We start from the raw sequence: 17,860 nt of genomic DNA, 5'->3' as shown, positions 1-17,860 counted from the left end.
ACATAATATAGTCAGTAAGACTATATATGTGTAAAATCCCCTGCCAAAAATATCCTGAAAAAAGCGGGAGAAGTCCGCCGAGAAGGGGGTGGGGCTATCTCCCTCAGCACACTGGCGCCATTTCCTCTCACAGCTCCGCTGGAAGGACGCCCCCAAGGCTCTCCCCTGCAGTTTCCAGGCTCAATAGGGTAAAAAAGAGAGGGGGGGCACTAAATTTAGGCGCAAACTGTGTATTATAGCAGCTATAGGGGAAAAATCACTGTGTGTAGTGTGTATCCTTGCATTATATAGCGCTCTGGTGTGTGCTGGCATACTCTCTCTCTGTCTTCCCAAAGGACTTTGTGGGGTCCTGCCCTCAGTCAGAGCATTCCCTGTGTGTGTGGTGTGTCGGTACGGCTGTGTCGACATGTTTGATGAGGAGGCTTATGTGGAGGCGGAGCAGGTGCCGATAAATGTGATGTCACCCCCTGCGGGGTCGACACCTGAATGGATGGACATGTGGAAGGAATTACGCGACAGTGTCAACTCCTTACATAAAAGGTTTGACGACATAGCAGATGTGGGACAGCCGGCTTCTCTGCCCGTGCCTGCCCAGGCGTCTTAAAAGCCATCAGGGGCTCTAAAACGCCCACTACCTCAGATGGCAGACACAGATGTCGACACGGATACTGACTCCAGTGTCGACGACGATGAGACTAGTGTACATTCCAATAGAGCCGCTCGTTATATGATTACGGCAATGAAAAATGTGTTGCACATTTCTGATATTACCCCAGGTACCACAAAAAAGGGTATTATGTTTGGGGAGAAAAAGCTACCAGTGGTTTTTCCCCCATCTGATGAATTAAATGAAGTGTGTGAAGAAGCGTGGGCTTCCCCCGATAAGAAACTGGTAATTTCTAAAAAGTTACTAATGGCATACCCTTTCCCGCCAGAGGACAGGTCACGTTGGAAGACATCCCCTAGGGTGGATAAAGCGCTCACACGTCTGTCAAAAAAGGTGGCACTACCGTCTCCGGACACGGCCGCCCTAAAGGAGCCTGCGGATAGAAAGCAGGAGGCTATCCTGAAGTCTGTATATACACACTCAGGAATTATACTGAGACCGGCTATTGCTTCAGCATGGATGTGCAGTGCTGCAGCTGCGTGGTCAGATTCCCTGTCGGAAAACATTGATACCCTAGACAGGGACACTATATTGCTAACCGTAGAGCATATTAAAGACGCTGTCTTATAAATGAGAGATGCACAGAGGGATATTTGCCGGCTGGCATCTAAAATAAACGCAATGTCCATTTCTGCCAGGAGAGGATTGTGGACTCGGCAGTGGACAGGAGATACAGATTCTAAAAGGCACATGGAAGTTTTGCCTTACAAGGGTGAGGAGTTGTTTGGGGATGGTCTCTCGGACCTCGTTTCCACAGCGACAGCTGGGAAGTCAGCATTTTTACCCCATGTTCCCTCACAGCCAAAGAAAGCACCGTATTATCAGGTACAGTCCTTTCAGCCCCAGAAAGGCAAGCGGGTTAGAGGCGCGTCCTTTCTGCCCAGAGGTAGAGGGAAAAAGCTGCAACATACAGCCAGTTCCCAGGAACAAAAGTCCTCCCCCGCTTCCTCTAAGTCCACCGCATGACGCTGGGGCTCCACAGGCGGAGCCAGGTACGGTGGGGGCCCGTCTCAAGAACTTCAGCGACCAGTCGGCTCGCTCACGGGCTGGATTCTAAAAGTAGTATCTCAGGGGTACAAGCTGGAATTCGAGACGTCTCCACCTCACCGTTTCCTCAAATCTGCCTTGCCGACAGCTCCCCCGGACAGGGAGGCAGTGCTGGAGGCGATTCACAAGCTGTATTCTAAGCAGGTGATAATCAAGGTACCCCTCCTTCAACAAGGACGGGGTTACTATTCCACAATGTTTGTGGTACCGAAACCGGACGGTTCGGTGAGACCCATTTTAAATTTAAAATCCTTGAACACTTATATAAGAAGGTTCAAGTTCAAGATGGAATCGCTCAGGGCGGTAATTGCAAGCCTGGACGAGGGGGATTACATGGTATCACTGGACATCAAGGATGCTTACCTGCATGTCCCCATTTACCCTCCTCACCAGGAGTACCTCAGATTTGTGGTACAGGACTGTCATTACCAATTCCAGACGTTGCCGTTTGGTCTGTCCACGGCACCGAGGGTATTTACCAAGGTAATGGCCGAAATGATGATACTCCTTCGGAAAAAGGGAGTATTAATTATCCCGTACTTGGACGATCTCCTTATAAAGGCGAGGTCCAGGGAACAGTTGTTGATCGGAGTAGCACTAGCTCGGGAAGTGCTACAACAGCACGGCTGGATCCTGAATCTTCCAAAGTCGCAGCTGGTTCCTACAACGCGTCTACTGTTCCTGGGGATGGTTCTGGACACAGAACAGAAAAAAGTGTTTCTCCCGGAGGAGAAGGCCAAGGAGTTGTCATCTCTAGTCAGAGACCTCCTAAAACCAAAACAGGTGTCGGTGCACCACTGCACGCGAGTCCTGGGAAAGATGGTGGCTTCTGACGAAGCAATTCCATTCGGAAGGTTCCATGCAAGGATCTTTCAGTGGGACCTGTTGGACAAGTGGTCCGGATCGCATCTTCAGATGCATCGGCTGATAACCCTGTCTCTAAGGGCCAGGGTGTCGCTGCTGTGGTGGCTGCAGAGTGCTCATCTTCTAGAGGGCCGCAGATTCGGCATACAGGACTGGATCCTGGTGACCACGGATGCCAGCCTTCGAGGTTGGGGGGCAGTCACACAGGGAAGAAACTTCCAGGGACAATGGTCGAGTCAGGAGACTTCCCTACACATAAATATTCTGGAACTAAGGGCCATTTACAATGCCCTAAGTCAGGCAAGACCCCTGCTTCAACACCAGCCGGTGCTGATCCAGTCAGACAACATCACGGCGGTCGCCCATGTAAACCGTCAGGGCGGCACAAGAAGCAGGATGGCGATGGCAGAAGCCACAAGGATTCTCCGATGGGCGGAAAATCATGTGTTAGCACTGTCAGCAGTGTTCATTCCCGGAGTGGACAACTGGGAAGCAGACTTTCTCAGCAGACACGACCTCCACCCGGGAGAGTGGGGACTTCATCCAGAAGTCTTCCAAATGGTTGTACACCGGTGGGAAAGGCCACAGGTGGACATGATGGCGTCCCGCCTCAACAAAAAGCTAAAAAGATATTGCGCCAAGTCAAGGGACCCTCAGGCGATAGCTGTGGACGCTTTAGTGACACCGTGGGTGTACCAGTCGGTTTATGTGTTCCCTCCTCTTCCTCTCATACCCAAGGTACTGAGGATAATAAGAAGGAGAAGAGTAAGAACTATAATCATTGTTCCGGATTGGCCAAGAAGAGCCTGGTACCCAGAACTTCAAGAAATGATATCAGAGGAACCATGGCCTCTGCCGCTCAGACAGAACCTGCTGCAGCAGGGACCCTGTCTGTTCCAAGACTTACCGCGACTGCGTTTGACGGCATGGCGGTTGAACGCCGGATCCTGAAGGAAAAGGGCATTCCGGAGGAAGTCATCCCTACGCTGATTAAAGCTAGGAAGGAGGTGACCGCAAACCATTATCACCGCATATGGCGAAAATATGTTGCGTGGTGTGAGGCCAGAAGGGCCCCAACGGAGGAATTTCAGCTGGGTCGATTTCTGCACTTCCTACAGTCAGGGGTGACTATGGGCCTCAAATTAGGTTCCATTAAGGTCCAGATTTCGGCTCTGTCGATTTTCTTCCAAAAAGAACTGGCTTCACTGCCTGAAGTTCAGACGTTTGTTAAGGGAGTGCTGCATATTCAGCCCCCTTTTGTGCCTCCAGTGGCACCTTGGGATCTCAACGTGGTGTTGGATTTCCTTAAGTCACATTGGTTTGAGCCACTTAAAACCGTGGAACTAAAATATCTCACGTGGAAAGTGGTCATGCTGTTGGCCTTGGCTTCGGCCAGGCGTGTGTCAGAATTGGCGGCTTTGTCATGTAAAAGCCCTTATCTGATTTTCCATATGGATAGGGCGGAATTGAGGACTCGTCCCCAATTTCTTCCTAAGGTGGTATCAGCTTTTCATTTGAACCAACCTATTGCGGTGCCTGCGGCTACTCGGGACTTGGAGGATTCCAAGTTGCTGGACGTAGTCCGGGCCCTGAAAATCTATGTTTCCAGGACGGCTGGAGTCAGGAAAACTGACTCGCTATTTATCCTGTATGCGCCCAACAAGCTGGGTGCTCCTGCTTCAAAGCAGTCTATTGCTCGCTGGATCTGTAGTACGATTCAACTTGCACATTCTGCGGCTGGACTGCCGCATCTTAAATCTGTAAAAGCCCATTCCACGAGGAAAGTGGGCTCTTCTTGGGCGGCTGCCCGAGGGGTCTCGGCTTTACAACTTTGCCGAGCTGCTACTTGGTCGGGTTCAAACACATTTGCTAAATTCTACAAGTTTGATACCCTGGCTGTGGAGGACCTTGAGTTTGCTCATTCAGTGCTGCAGAGTCATCTGCACTCTCCCGCCCGTTTGGGAGCTTTGGTATAATCCCCATGGTCCTTACGGAGTCCCCAGCATCCACTAGGACGTCAGAGAAAATAAGAATTTACTCACCGGTAATTCTATTTCTCGTAGTCCGTAGTGGATGCTGGGCGCCCATCCCAAGTGCGGATTGTCTGCAATGCTTGTATATAGTTATTGCCTAACTAAAGGGTTATTGTTTGGAGCCATCTGTTTGAGAGGCTCAGTTGTTATTCATACTGTTCACTGGGTATAGTATCACGAGTTGTACGGTGTGATTGGTGTGGCTGGTATGAGTCTTACCCGGGATTCCAAATCCTTTCCTTATTGTGTCAGCTCTTCCGGGCACAGTTTCCTAACTGAGGTCTGGAGGAGGGGCATAGGGGGAGGAGCCAGTGCACACCAGGTAGTCCTAAATCTTTCTTAGTTGTGCCCAGTCTCCTGCGGAGCTGCTATTCCCCATGGTCCTTACGGAGTCCCCAGCATCCACTACGGACTACGAGAAATAGAATTACCGGTGAGTAAATTCTTATTTTTCTTTGAATCCATAGGGGGCACTGGACGCCCACCCAGAGCAGTTTTACCTGGTTTGTGGTAAGTTCAGGGGATCTTATGGTAACACACTCTCACCAACTGGTTCAAATTATCAAGTGCTGGTTATGGTGTCAACTGTTTAGTTGTCAGTAACGTTATGTGTCAACTTCGTTGTTGTCCGTTATGTATATGTAATACACCATTGTCAACCTCTATAGCTCCTGTTCGGCTCAGTAAAAAACACTGAGGTACTCGGGGATATGGAGGGGTGGAGTGTTCTAAATTTAAATATTCAGTGCCCTGTTTCCTGCGGAAGCCGTCCATATCCCAAGAGTACTCCAGTGCCCCCTATGGATTCAAAGAAAAGGATTTACCTGGTAAGTACCAAAATCCTATTTTTCTACAGTGCATTGCTGTTATTAATCTGTTACCCCTCTGCGAACTTACCACGCCCCTAAACGTGGGCCCCTACCACTGCATTCCCCGGTGGGCCCTACATGCCCCAGTCCGACACTGCCCTCTGTATTCACAACTATATAGATCTAGAGGTTGATAATGGCAGTCTTAACAGGGAAGTCTTCTTGCTCACCTTACCCACATTAGTTATTGGGGGGGAGTCTGTACTTCAGGACCTACTGTACATACAGAGCTTCCTGTTACCTGAAGCCAGAAGACACCATAGATCAATTGTTATTGTACAGGGTGAGGGAGTGTATCTGTCACACACAGTGCACACTGCAGAATTGTTGTGTGACGGATTCTAGCTTTAGGGTGGTGAGACAGGATTAGTAAGTGGAAGGTGTACTAAATGGATCTATTCCTTTGTTTATTTTCTTGCATACTGAAAATGGAACTAGTCATTTATCAATCCTATAAAGGCTTTTGCATTTAACTATTTGTATAGAACAATTCAAGTTGAAGAATATATTGTTCTGAAATGTCATTACTTTATTTTGACAGTGCCAGTTTACCCAGTTAAATTGAGTAGCAGGTTCTTTTTATTGGTCTAAGACAGAATAAACGACTCCGATTTGCCGGCGCTCGGGATTCTGGCTCCAGGTATGCCGGCAGCAAGGCGAGCGCAAAAGAGCCCCTTGTGGGCTCGCTGCGCTCGCCCCACACAGCGGGCGCGGTGTCACGCTATTTATTCTCCCTCCAGGGGTGCCGTGGACACCCCAAGAGGGAAAATAGTTGTCGTATGCCGACTGTCGGGATTCCGGCGCCAGTATGCGGAGTGCCGGGATCCCGACAGCCGGCATATCAATTGCCTCCCAATAAACTGCATACACCAAATGAACTCCCTTATTTCCTGCATTGATCATACTTTATTGCAGGCTGATGGCTATTAACCAGTAGGCTAGAATACACCCTCATAGACAGAGGCACAGGTTCAATTTCCTTGCATTGTTGTGCATTCTTGAGGCTGCAGTTAGCTTGCACTCTCATGTGATGTTGGGGTTGATCATGTGTCTCAAATAGCTCTGGGCACTTAACTCGGAGAAGAGACAGTGCAACACAACCTGCAGCTTATTGAATCTTTATTTAAGGGATTTAAACTCTTCCTCAGACTACAAATGCTGTCTGTAAGTCAACTCTGCCTGCCCTGCTGGTGCCCCACTCTTTGCCTGCCCTGCTGCTGCCCCACTCTTCTCTCTGCCTGCCCTGCTACTGCCCCACTCTTCTCTCTGCCTGCCCTGCAGCTGCCCCACTCTTCTCTCTGCCTGCCATGCAGCTGCCCTACTCTTCTCTCTGCCTGCCATGCAGCTGCCCCACTCTTCTCTCTGCCTGCCCTGCAGCTGCCCCACTCTTCTCTCTGCCTGCCCTGCAGCTGCCCCACTCTTCTCTCTGCCTGCCCTGCTGCTGCCCCACTCTTCTCTCTGCCTGCCCTGCTGCTCTCCCGCTCTCCACTCTGCCTGCCCTGCTGCTCTCCACTCTGCCTGCCCTGCTGCTCTCCACTCTGCCTGCCCTGCTGCTCTCCAGTCTGCCTGCCCTGCTGCTCTCCTGCTCCCCATTTTACCTGCCCTGCTGCTGTCCCACTCTCTACTCTGCTGCTCTCCCGCTCCCCCCTCTGCATGCCCTGCTGCTCTCTCGCTCTCCACTCTGCCTGTCCTGCTCCCCGATCTGCTTGCTGCTCTCCCTGCTCTCCACTCTGCCTGCCCTATTGCTCTCCTGCTCTCCACTCTACCTGCCCTGCTCCTCTTCCGCTCTCCACTCTGCCTGCGCTGCTGCTCACCTGCTATCCACTCTGCCTGTGCTGCTGCTCTCCCGGTGTTCACTATGCCTGCCCTGCCGCTCTCCCACTATGCCTGCCCTGCCGCTCTCCTGGTGTCCACTATGCATACACTGCTGCTCTCCCACTCCCCACTCTGACTGCCCTGCTGCTCTCCACTCTGCCTTCCCTGCTCCTCTCCCGCTCTCCAATCTGCCTGCCCTGCTGCTCGCCACTCTGCCAGCGCTGCTGCTCTCCTGCTCCCCATTCTGCCTGCTCTCCTGCTCCCCATTCTGCCTGCCCTGTTGCTGTCCCACTCCACTCTGCCTACTCTGCTGCTCTCCCGATCCCCCCTCTGCATGCCCTGCTGCTCTCCCGCTCTCCACTCTGCCTGCCCGGCTGCTCTCCACTCTGCCTGCCCTGCTCCTCTCCCGCTCTCCACTCTGCCTGCCCTGCTGCTCTCCACTCTGCCTTCCCTGCTCCTCTCCTGCTCTCCACTCTGCCTGCTCTGCTGCTCACCACTCTGCCTTCCCTGCTCCTCTCCCGCTCTCCACTCTGCCTGCCCTGCTGCTCTCCATTCTGCCTGCCCTGCTGCTCTCCATTCTGCCTGCCCTGCTGCTCTCCATTCTGCCTGCCCTGCTGCTCTCCACTCTGCCTTCCCTGCTCCTCTCCCGCTCTCCACTCTGCCTGCCCTGCTGCTCTCCACTCTGCCTGCCCTGCTGCTCTCCACTCTGCCTTCCCTGCTCCTCTCCCGCTCTCCACTCTGCCTACCCTGCTGCTCTCCACTCTGCCTGCCCTGCTGCTCTCCACTCTGCCTGCCCTGCTGCTCTCCATTCTGCCTGCCCTGCTGCTCTCCATTCTGCCTGCCCTGCTGCTCTCCACTCTGCCTTCCCTGCTCCTCTCCCGCTCTCCACTCTGCCTGCCCTGCTGCTCTCCACTCTGCCTTCCCTGCTCCTCTCCCGCTCTCCACTCTGCCTGCCCTGCTGCTCTCCACTCTGCCTGCCCTGCTGCTCTCCACTCTGCCTTACCTGCTCCTCTGCCGCTCTCCACTCTGCCTGCCCTGCTGCTCTCCACTCTGCCTGCCCTGCTCCTCTCCCGCTCTCCACTCTGCCTGCCCTGCTGCTCTCCACTCTGCCTTCCCTGCTCCTCTCCCGCTCTCCACTCTGCCTGCCCTGCTGCTCTCCACTCTGCCTGCCCTGCTGCTCTCCACTCTGCCTGCCCTGCTCCTCTCCCGCTCTCCACTCTGCCTGCCCTGCTGCTCTCCACTCTGCCTGCCCTGCTCCTCTCCCGCTCTCCACTCTGCCTGCCCTGCTGCTCTCCACTCTGCCTGCCCTGCTGCTCTCCACTCTGCCTTACCTGCTCCTCTCCCGCTCTCCACTCTGCCTGCCCTGCTGCTCTCCACTCTGCCTGCCCTGCTCCTCTCCCGCTCTCCACTCTGCCTGCCCTGCTGCTCTCCACTCTGCCTGCCCTGCTCCTCTCCCGCTCTCCACTCTGCCTGCCCTGCTGCTCTCCACTCTGCCTGCCCTGCTGCTCACACTTGCACCTCTTGTCTCAGTTCCTGAGTAACCTTTTGCATTGTTTGGGCTACATATATGTTATAAATGAAGACAGGCCAGCTCCATTTTACAAAACTGTTGTCTTGAAAGTTTGTTAATAGGAAGTCTCAGGGTGCAACATTGAATGAAAACGTAATAAAATGTAAAATTAAAAAATAGTAAATCTCAGGAGAGAAGAGGCCACTAAAATGTAGATGGCGTTTATGTGGCCTCATAGCTACATGTTGTGCAGCCGATATCTAACACATTCATAGGTAATAAGTTGAAAATAACAGTTCTGTGTTTTTAGTTCTCTGCATGTCTTTATAGTACAGTACATAAAGGGGGTATCGGGTGTGTACATACCATGAAATCATACATAGAGATCAGTTATTGTGTTTCCTGTTGATTGTCATAGAGACTTACCAGGGGTGGCATTAACCGAGGAGACCAGCATCCCCTTGCTACTGATTGACACTGCACATTGCGGCCTGTTTGAGATAGATGTTGAAGATGAACAATCCAAGGGCAATCCAGGTACTTTACTAACTTCCAGAATTATTTACCTGGGAACAACTTTTGCTGAATTTGCTGAAGGTTGTGACCACTTACTGAACGTTTCAAAGATGCAGAACCAGATCATTCTGAAGATTCGGGAATAATCCCTTTTCCATGGTAGTACTAGTGTCAGCCAGTGCCAGAATAAAGGGCCACTGAAATGTAGGCAGTGGATGAAACATTGGAAAACCTGAGTAAATGAGTGATTATTTATAATGAAAGCAGAACTTCTACACAGGAGTGCTAAGTTAATAACATTCCAAAATGGTCATGGCTGTGAATCAAAATCCTGGCTGCTGTTCGTTATGGCTCACATACTGCAGTTGTAAACCACAGCAACTTTAAAAGCGTGGTGATTGTTGGCGTGTATTTGGCGGCAGCTGCAGTGATATAGACATCTCGGCTTGTTTCAATAGCAAGGCTGTCTACAGTGAGATCAGTGTGAAACAGTGATGGAAAGCATCTGTAAAAGGGCAACCGTGCGCATTCTCCAGGACTGTTCTGTCCATACGTAGTTTTCCAAGGCATTCTGGGTGAGCAGCATCACATCCATTCACTGCTAATTCCAAGCTGTGCCGCAAGCAGCCAGTTTAACCGAAAATGGTCAAACAGAACTCCACCAAGCAGGATAATATAGTCAGCTCACAGACCACTGGGGCGTGTTCCTACATTACCAAAAGGCAGGATTTCAGATTTCCCACCTTTTGGGAATTAGCCCCAGGCTTATTGGCCTACCCACTTATGGAGGGATAAATTGGTCTTTCCTTTCAGTTCTGTATCAGTGATAGAACGTACCCCCACCACCACCACCATCCGTATTCAGTGGAAACGCCAAAACTTTGAGGTGGAGGATATAGTGGCGGCTTGCAGAAGCATGGGGTGGGAGGCCCTTAGAGCTTCATGGATTTACAGGAAGCGGTGTGGAGGGTAATATCTTGCGAGGTCATGTTCCGGTGTTCTATACTAGGACTTCCCTCCCCATCTCAGCACACCCATTGGCACACCACCCCACCCTGCCTACGGAGTTACACCACTGTTCTGTACCTCTCATATTCTGTGCTATTCCTAAGGTCGGCTTGTCCTATCCCCTTCTCACTGCTGATTGCTGTAATTTAGGATACGGCTGACTGGTAATCCTCTACAAGGAAATATTATTAGCACTCAGTCCCAGCAGGCCAGAATATTATGATGATAATAAAATAATAATATATGTTTTGGAAAAGCCTTTGTTCATTATGAACAAAATAAATACAGGTGTGAGGCGCGATCAGGTGATGCAGAAATTACATTAGTGGTCTTCTCAACACAAAAATCCAATAGTCTTCCCTGCATGCTTAAATTCTAATCTTGAGGAACTGTGGCTTTCTCATTTAAAAGCATTTCAGCTCACTTAATAAAAATGAATTGTTGTAGTTTGTTCCGCTAGCCCTTTTATATTGAACCGCATTACAGAATATTTATACATTTATTGGTGCTCTGTTCCCGCATTTCATTTTCTTTTAGCCATTTGAAATCTCATTTGCATACAAATATTCATTGCATGGTTTTATTCCTGACAGGTGAGGTTCGGCTAGTGGATTTACACATTCAGGCGCTGACGAGCGCTGGCTTGAAAGCCTGTGATATTGCCGTTATAGCGCCATATAATCTTCAGGTAAGGATAGATATTTCAGAACGTTATAGCTGCCTTTTATATGGTCGGATGTAGCTCATTGCTAGGAGACAAGAGTGATGTCCCATAGGCAGAGCTGTACATTTGTCTACCTGCTGTGTCGAATGTGGAATGGTAGCTTGCAGAGAGCTTACTGTATATAATATTAGGGACCCCCAGTGACGGAGACGCCTTGCCGATCGGCCTGGGGGCTTAACCCTATATCTGCAGATATACGCAACTAAGATCTCCGTATTATCTGATTATTATGTAGTATTATTTTTCACTCAGTGTGCATTAAGGGATAACAAAATGTTTTTTCTTACACAGAATTACCCCTCCCTTTTAGCACCTGAGTGATATCACAATCTGATTGAGCAGCTTGCCAATAAATGTGCAGAAGAGGCTACTAATACATTTTCATGGGCCTGCTAGAGTAATTCTACTGTGCACTCCTAACGTTCTATGGGTGGTATTCAAATGTTTGAAAAGTCGGTTGGCTGTCTGTTTTTTTCCTGTCTATTAGATAGGAAAAAACAGACTCCCAAATGACTTTTCAAACATTTGAATCTCCCCCTTTCTGTAAGAAAATTCAGTGACACTACAGACAGCCTTTCATCATCTCGGTGACTGATTACAAAGCATCATGGACAGGGGCTATGTAACCTACTGTAGTGAAATATGTTGAACTATAGAAAAATATAAATCTACAGGGGTGTCCTATGCACCGAGCGTCTTTGCGCCATACAGGACAACTGAGACACTCCGAGAACAAGCAGCATACCATATTTTCTTTAAACTTTGCTATTTAGTCATATTGCAAATGCAGCTAAAAGACGCTCACAGTGTACCAGAGACGCTAGTTATGACTGTAATCTCATACTGATTGGTATAACACGCAGAGATGCAGATGATTCACAATGGAACTTGGCACAAGAAGATCCGAGGCTGCTTGCATCAGAGCCCTTTTTATATAGACTCGGTTGCGCACAGATATACAAATTACACACATCCCAGTGGTCATTGTACGCTACAATGTCATTTTTCCATTGCATGGACCTGCGGCGCCTAGAGGGGCTTATTGGCGCTTCTTGAGCCGCAGTGTAAAAGGACACATCTGTATGCATTTTCATATATTACCAATGTGTGTTGTGGCTTTAAAAAAAATCTTCAACCTTGGTGACCCGGTTCCTCAGGCAGCCCTCTTATTTGCAAGCTGGGATTAATGAAGCCGAAAGCAGTAGACTGATCCACTCTACCGACCATGGGGCTGAACCATTAGGATAAATGTTAGTTTGTTGAAATAGCTTTCACTGAAGTTTACCTACAGTAAAGCTCCAAGAATAATGACCATTTCAGAGGTCTTAGTAGGTCTATCACTGCTGCCCTATCATCAAGCTTCGATTTTAATCAAGCGAATTGTAATTGTTGCTTTTATATGACTACTGCTATTTAGACATCCCATCTACCTTAATTTGCTGTCCTTTGGCGGGGAAATTGCCTCTTACCCCAACTCACTTGGATCCTACGTTTTGCAAGAACTTGGCTCCTGGTCCAGCTGCAGTAACACTGTTCTAGAAGCCGTGGCCAGTCCTATCAGCGGCCGTATGCAGTGTAAGTTCCTGTCCTTGTTTCTTGAGTAGTTAGTAAAGGTTTAGTCCACCCAATAGCACTGAGAGGAACTACTGTCAGATATGTCGGTCTGAGTTGGCAAATACAAGTACGGGTGGGGTCCTCAGTGCTTTTTCATGTGTTATACCCACATGAACGCTGTGGTGACTTATGCACTGTGGTTTCTCAGACTGTACCGCCCCTCCACAGGCGTTTCCCAAGAACGGGGTGTAAGCGCCTGGGATTTGCGCTGGGCAGATGCATGTCCAGTGAGCCTGGTAAATGAGACCTGTGGCCTACTCAGGAGGGGCCAGACTTTACATGAAGCCTGTATGCCATTAGGTCACTGGGAACTCTGCTATATCACTATTTCCTAGTGAATTGGTAGTTGGCAATCTTATATTTGTTAACAACATATGTATAGCACCAGCATACACCACAGATTGCAATCAGGAACAATCACATCCATAAAACTAGACTATGTACTAACAATCAGGCAGCAAGGGAACGGGACCCTGCTTTCAAGCTTACCCTCTATTTTCTCTTGCCCCATAAAATGGTTGTATCTACTGCATGGGGGTGGGCAGGTGCGGGATCCGGTCTCTAGGTTGACAGTGTCTACGTGGACCACTATTGGTCGACAGTGTCTCTAGGTCGACATGTTCTAGGTCGACATGAGTTTTTCACAAATTGTTTTTCTTTTTTTTAACCTTTTCATACTCAACGATCCACGTGGACTATGATTTTAACGGTACCTTGCGCGAGCCATGCGAGGGGACACGATGCACTATTTGGAGTTCCCGGACACTCTATGAAGAAAACGACACCAAAAAAGACATAAAAAATTAATGTCGAACTTTTGACCTGTCGACCTAGACCATGTCGACCTAAAGACCCAGTCGTCCTAGTTACTGTCGTCCAATAATGGTCAATCTAGACACTGCTGACCTAGTTACTATCTACCTTCCATACCACACCCGGCAGGTGCATGGACATGGGGAAGTATATCTCTGCAGTCCGGCATTGCACCATGAATCTCTGCAGTCCGGCATTGCACCATGAATCTCTGCAGTCCGGCATTGCACCATGAATCTCTGCAGTCCGGCATTGCACCATGAATCTCTGCAGTCCGGCATTGCACCATGAATCTCTGCAGTCCGGCATTGCACCATGAATCTCTGCAGTCCGGCATTGCACCATGAATCTCGGCAGAGGCGGGTATTGTCACTTGGAGCTCAGACATTCTGGCAGGAAATCCCAATGAATCTGTTGAACTTCGAGCCACTGCCAGGCTGCTGCTGCACAGCGCTGCTTAGTATTGCAAGCGAGCTAAGTTCTATCTTGTGGGATTACTTTGCTCCTGCTGCATGTGAGCCACCTCCCTTCTATCCCCACAAGGACTTGTCATAACTGCAAAGAGATACCTATTTTTCTTAGTAAATTCTATGCATTTTAAATTGTTAAGCAGTTTAGCATTTCAGTGCAGCCCTCTCAAGGAAGTATAATCTCCCAATGTGGCACTCGGACCACAAAAATGTTGCGCACCCCTGCTGTAGACCATCGCTTCCCATTTCTGGTCTTCACTGGCTGATAGCAGGGAAGATTTTGACGGAATCGGTACGGGATGCCGAATGTCAGTATACCGACATCGGCATCCCGTGCGCCAGAATGCCGGCAGGGGGGCGAGCGTTTACGAAACCCCTTTAGGGCTCAGTCTCGCCACAGGTTCTCTTCTCCCTCTATAGGTGCCGTGGACACCCACAGAGGGATAATCACCTACTTTGCCGTTATTCCGGCGGCGGTATAGTACCCCTGTTGGGATCCCTGCGTCAGTATTGAGACAGCCAGGATCCCGATGGGCGATATTTTAACCGCATACCATTTTGACGATTTAACCTCTTTAAGTGATTGAATGACCAACACAGTTGCTCTTAACAACAATGCCCCGAATTCTCAAAACTACAAGTTGCTAAGAAGCAGTGTTATACATAAAGTCATCCTAATCTGTGTGTGAACAAAATAAATAACCATGGTCAACTATGTACAGTAGGCGTTAGAATAACTGGGTTTGCAGTTGGGATGACTCCAGTTTCATGTCGCCATAATGTATAGTAACCATGTCACATTGTCACGTGTTGTTACAACTTGGGGCCTAATTCAGACCTGATCGCAGCAGCAAAATTGTTCTCTAATGGGCAAAACCATGTGCACTGTGGGGGGGGGGGGGGGGGGGGGGGCAGATAATAACGTGCAGAGATTTGGGCGGGGTGTGTTCAAACTGAAATCTAAATTGCAGCCAGTATTTACCCTGCAAATTTCTCTGCACATGTTATATCTGCCCCCTGCAGTGCACATGGGGGCTAATTCTGAGTTGATTGCAGCAGGATTTATGTTAGCAGTTGGGCAAAACCATGGGGGTAATTCCAAGTTGATCGCAGCAGGACATTTTTTAGCAGTTGGGCAAAACCATGTGCACTGCAGGGGGGGCAGATATAACATTTGCAGAGAGAGTTAGATTTGGGTGTGGTGTGTTCAATCTGCAATCTAAATTGCAGTGTAAAAATAAAGCAGCCAGCAGTTACCCTGCACAGAAACAAAATAACCCACCCAAATCTAACTCTCTCTGCACATGTTATTTCTGTCTCCCCTGCAGTGCACATGATTTTGCCCAACTGCTAAAAAATTTCCTGCTGCGATCAACTTGGAATTACCCCCCATGTGCCCTGCAGGGGAGGCAGATATAACATGTGCAGAGAGAGTTAGATTTGGGTGTGGTGTGTTCAATCTGCAATCTAAATTGCAGTGTAAAAATAAAGCAGCCAGTATTTACCCTGCACAGAAACAAAATAACCCACCCAAATCTAACTCTCTCTGCACATGTTATATCTGCGCCCCCCCCCCCCCCCCCCCCCCCCCCCTGCAGTGCACATGGTTTTGCCCAACTGCTAAAAAATTTCCTGCTGCGATCAACTTGGTATTACCCCCATGGTTTTGCCCATTAGAGAACAATTTTGCTGCTGCGATCAGGTCTGAATTAGGCCCTTGGGACAATTGTTAAAGGAAATGACATTTAAATTGAACGTGTGCAGGGTAGTCGAGGAGGGCGTCTTGTGTGCCCTCTTTTATCATCTCTGGTGATTGGGGCATAAAGAAAGATGTGACTTTTCAAGGATGACAATAACAAGTAAACACTGCTTGAGGTTGAGTGTTGGGTCTTAATAATGTCTCAATTTCCCAGTGAATTTGGGGGTGAGCATTTTCATGAATATGGGTTTAGCCCAACAAATAACTGCCCCCTCTGGGCCTGATTCAGAGACACTTGGAAATAGCTGTAGACTTCTGCCATATATCCAGAGGGTCATGCACATTTTTACAGCCACACCGCCCCAGTATATTCACTTGTGACCACAGCTTTCACCACCATAAGCATGGATTTGTACCAGCCCTAACACGTCAATAGCACTCCCACGGCAAGCTAATGCTAATTGCAAAGCTCCATTTGCCAACCAGTTACTCCCATTTAGTCACAGGTAGAGATCCGACTGACGTGATTGTATTCAGTCTTCCCGTCCTGCTCATATGGGATCGCCTATGTGTAGCCAGTCAAATAATTTTCAGTTTGGGTACAGGTTTCCTCTAAGAAATGTGTAAGAAGTGAAATAGTGGTATGTCATTTGAAGCCACTATGGTCTTTCTTGTTAGTGTTCATTCTAGCACCCTGCACCTTTCACAACCCGTGCAGTTCCTCTTTCCTGCCTGAAGTGTCGTTCTCTGCTCTGGTGCTTCAGTGCTGAGATACAGACAAGAGTATACTAGAAGCACCAAAACAGAGAGTGACTCCTCGGGCAGGAAACAGGAACTGCACGAGTTGTGACAGAGTGCTACAATGAACCCTGTACTTGTCCTATATTGTCTTCAACTGTAAGTTGCTGTTTTCCTGTTTTGATTATTTGTTTATGTAGTCTGTAATTGGGCGCTGCGGATCCCTTGTGGCGCCATATAAATAAAGGATAATAATAATAACATCTTACTATGTTAATTTGAAAATGTTAAAATGCTCCTTTTTATACTGAACGAAGCTGAACAAATGCTGGACAATGTACTCTTTCCCAGGTGGATTTGCTCAGACAGTGTCTCCGGCACAGGTACCCAGATCTAGAAATGAAGTCTGTGGATGGCTTTCAGGGAAGGGAGAAGGAAGCCGTTATATTATCCTTTGTAAGGTCGAATGCTAGAGGTCAGTGTCCTGATCATGCATGTACTACGTTTTCCTACTGTCTGTTTTTTGTAACATTGGGGGAAATTTCTTAAACCGTTTAAAGAGTAGACAAGTGGAGTAGTTGTCCATTCCAACCAATCATCCTCTACCTATCATCTTATAGAATAATGCTAGCTAAAAGCTAATTGGTTGCGCTTTAGAAGGCTTGATACATCTCCCTATTGCTCCAGACATTGGTGGTCATTCCGAGTTGATCGCAGCCAGCAACTTTTTGCTGCTGCTGCAATCAACTAGTCCACACCTATGGGGGAGTGTATTTTAGCTTAGCAGGGCTGCGATCGCTTGTGCAGTCCTGCTAAGCTAAAAAAATTCCAAGCACAAGTAGACCAGCCCTGGACATACTTACCCTGTGCGACGATCTCAGCGATGCAGGAGCCGGCTTTGACATCAGACATCCGCCCTCCATTCTTCTGGACACGCCTGCGTTTTCCTTTCCACTCCCCGAAAACGTCTGAAACCGCTGCGGTGACGCCCAGGTCCGCCTTCTTCCTGTCCATCTTATTTGCGGTCCGCTCTGCGACCGCTTCCTTCTCAAGATGCGACGTAACCCGGCGACCCCTGTCGCCGGGCAATGTCACGCACGCACACTGCGGCCGCTGCGCATGCGCTTTCCGCACCCATTCGCACCGCAGCAATAAACCGCTGCGTGCGAACGGGTCGGAATGACCCCCATTAAACTATAAGAATTACCTTCTAATTAGGGGGAGCAGTGTAACTGTTAGAGAATATTGTGCAATATTAGTATTAAATAAAATGATTTTACTGTATAAGAGAAGTGCTTCTTTTCACGCATACGCATCTGTTCCAAACACACGTTATGTCTTGCCCTAGAAAGTATAAATTAATCTTTGTGGGGTGATTCAAATGTTCCGTGTGCCCTCTACCGGGCATCTAAATGAATGGGCGTCTATTGGAGCAATTAAATTGTTGCTCCGATCAGACGCCCATTAGCCGCG

The 17,860-nt window shown here is 48.9% G+C and overlaps 1 protein-coding gene across 2 annotated transcripts in view; it reads left to right on the top strand.

Moving 5' to 3' along the window:
* IGHMBP2 (immunoglobulin mu DNA binding protein 2) overlaps nucleotides 1–17,860 on the top strand; it is a 155,031-nt gene that overhangs the window by 94,186 nt on the left and 42,985 nt on the right. For both annotated transcript variants that reach the window (XM_063944350.1, XM_063944349.1), the window contains exons 10-12: nucleotides 9,224–9,342; nucleotides 10,923–11,017; nucleotides 16,739–16,862. In XM_063944350.1, coding sequence (XP_063800420.1) covers nucleotides 9,224–9,342; nucleotides 10,923–11,017; nucleotides 16,739–16,862 — 338 coding nt within the window. The remainder of the gene's footprint in view (nucleotides 1–9,223; nucleotides 9,343–10,922; nucleotides 11,018–16,738; nucleotides 16,863–17,860) is intronic.

Source organism: Pseudophryne corroboree, chromosome 11, assembly GCF_028390025.1.
Source record: "Pseudophryne corroboree isolate aPseCor3 chromosome 11, aPseCor3.hap2, whole genome shotgun sequence".
NCBI lineage: Eukaryota > Metazoa > Chordata > Amphibia > Anura > Myobatrachidae > Pseudophryne > Pseudophryne corroboree.
This window is presented reverse-complemented; position numbering and strand designations above follow the sequence as displayed.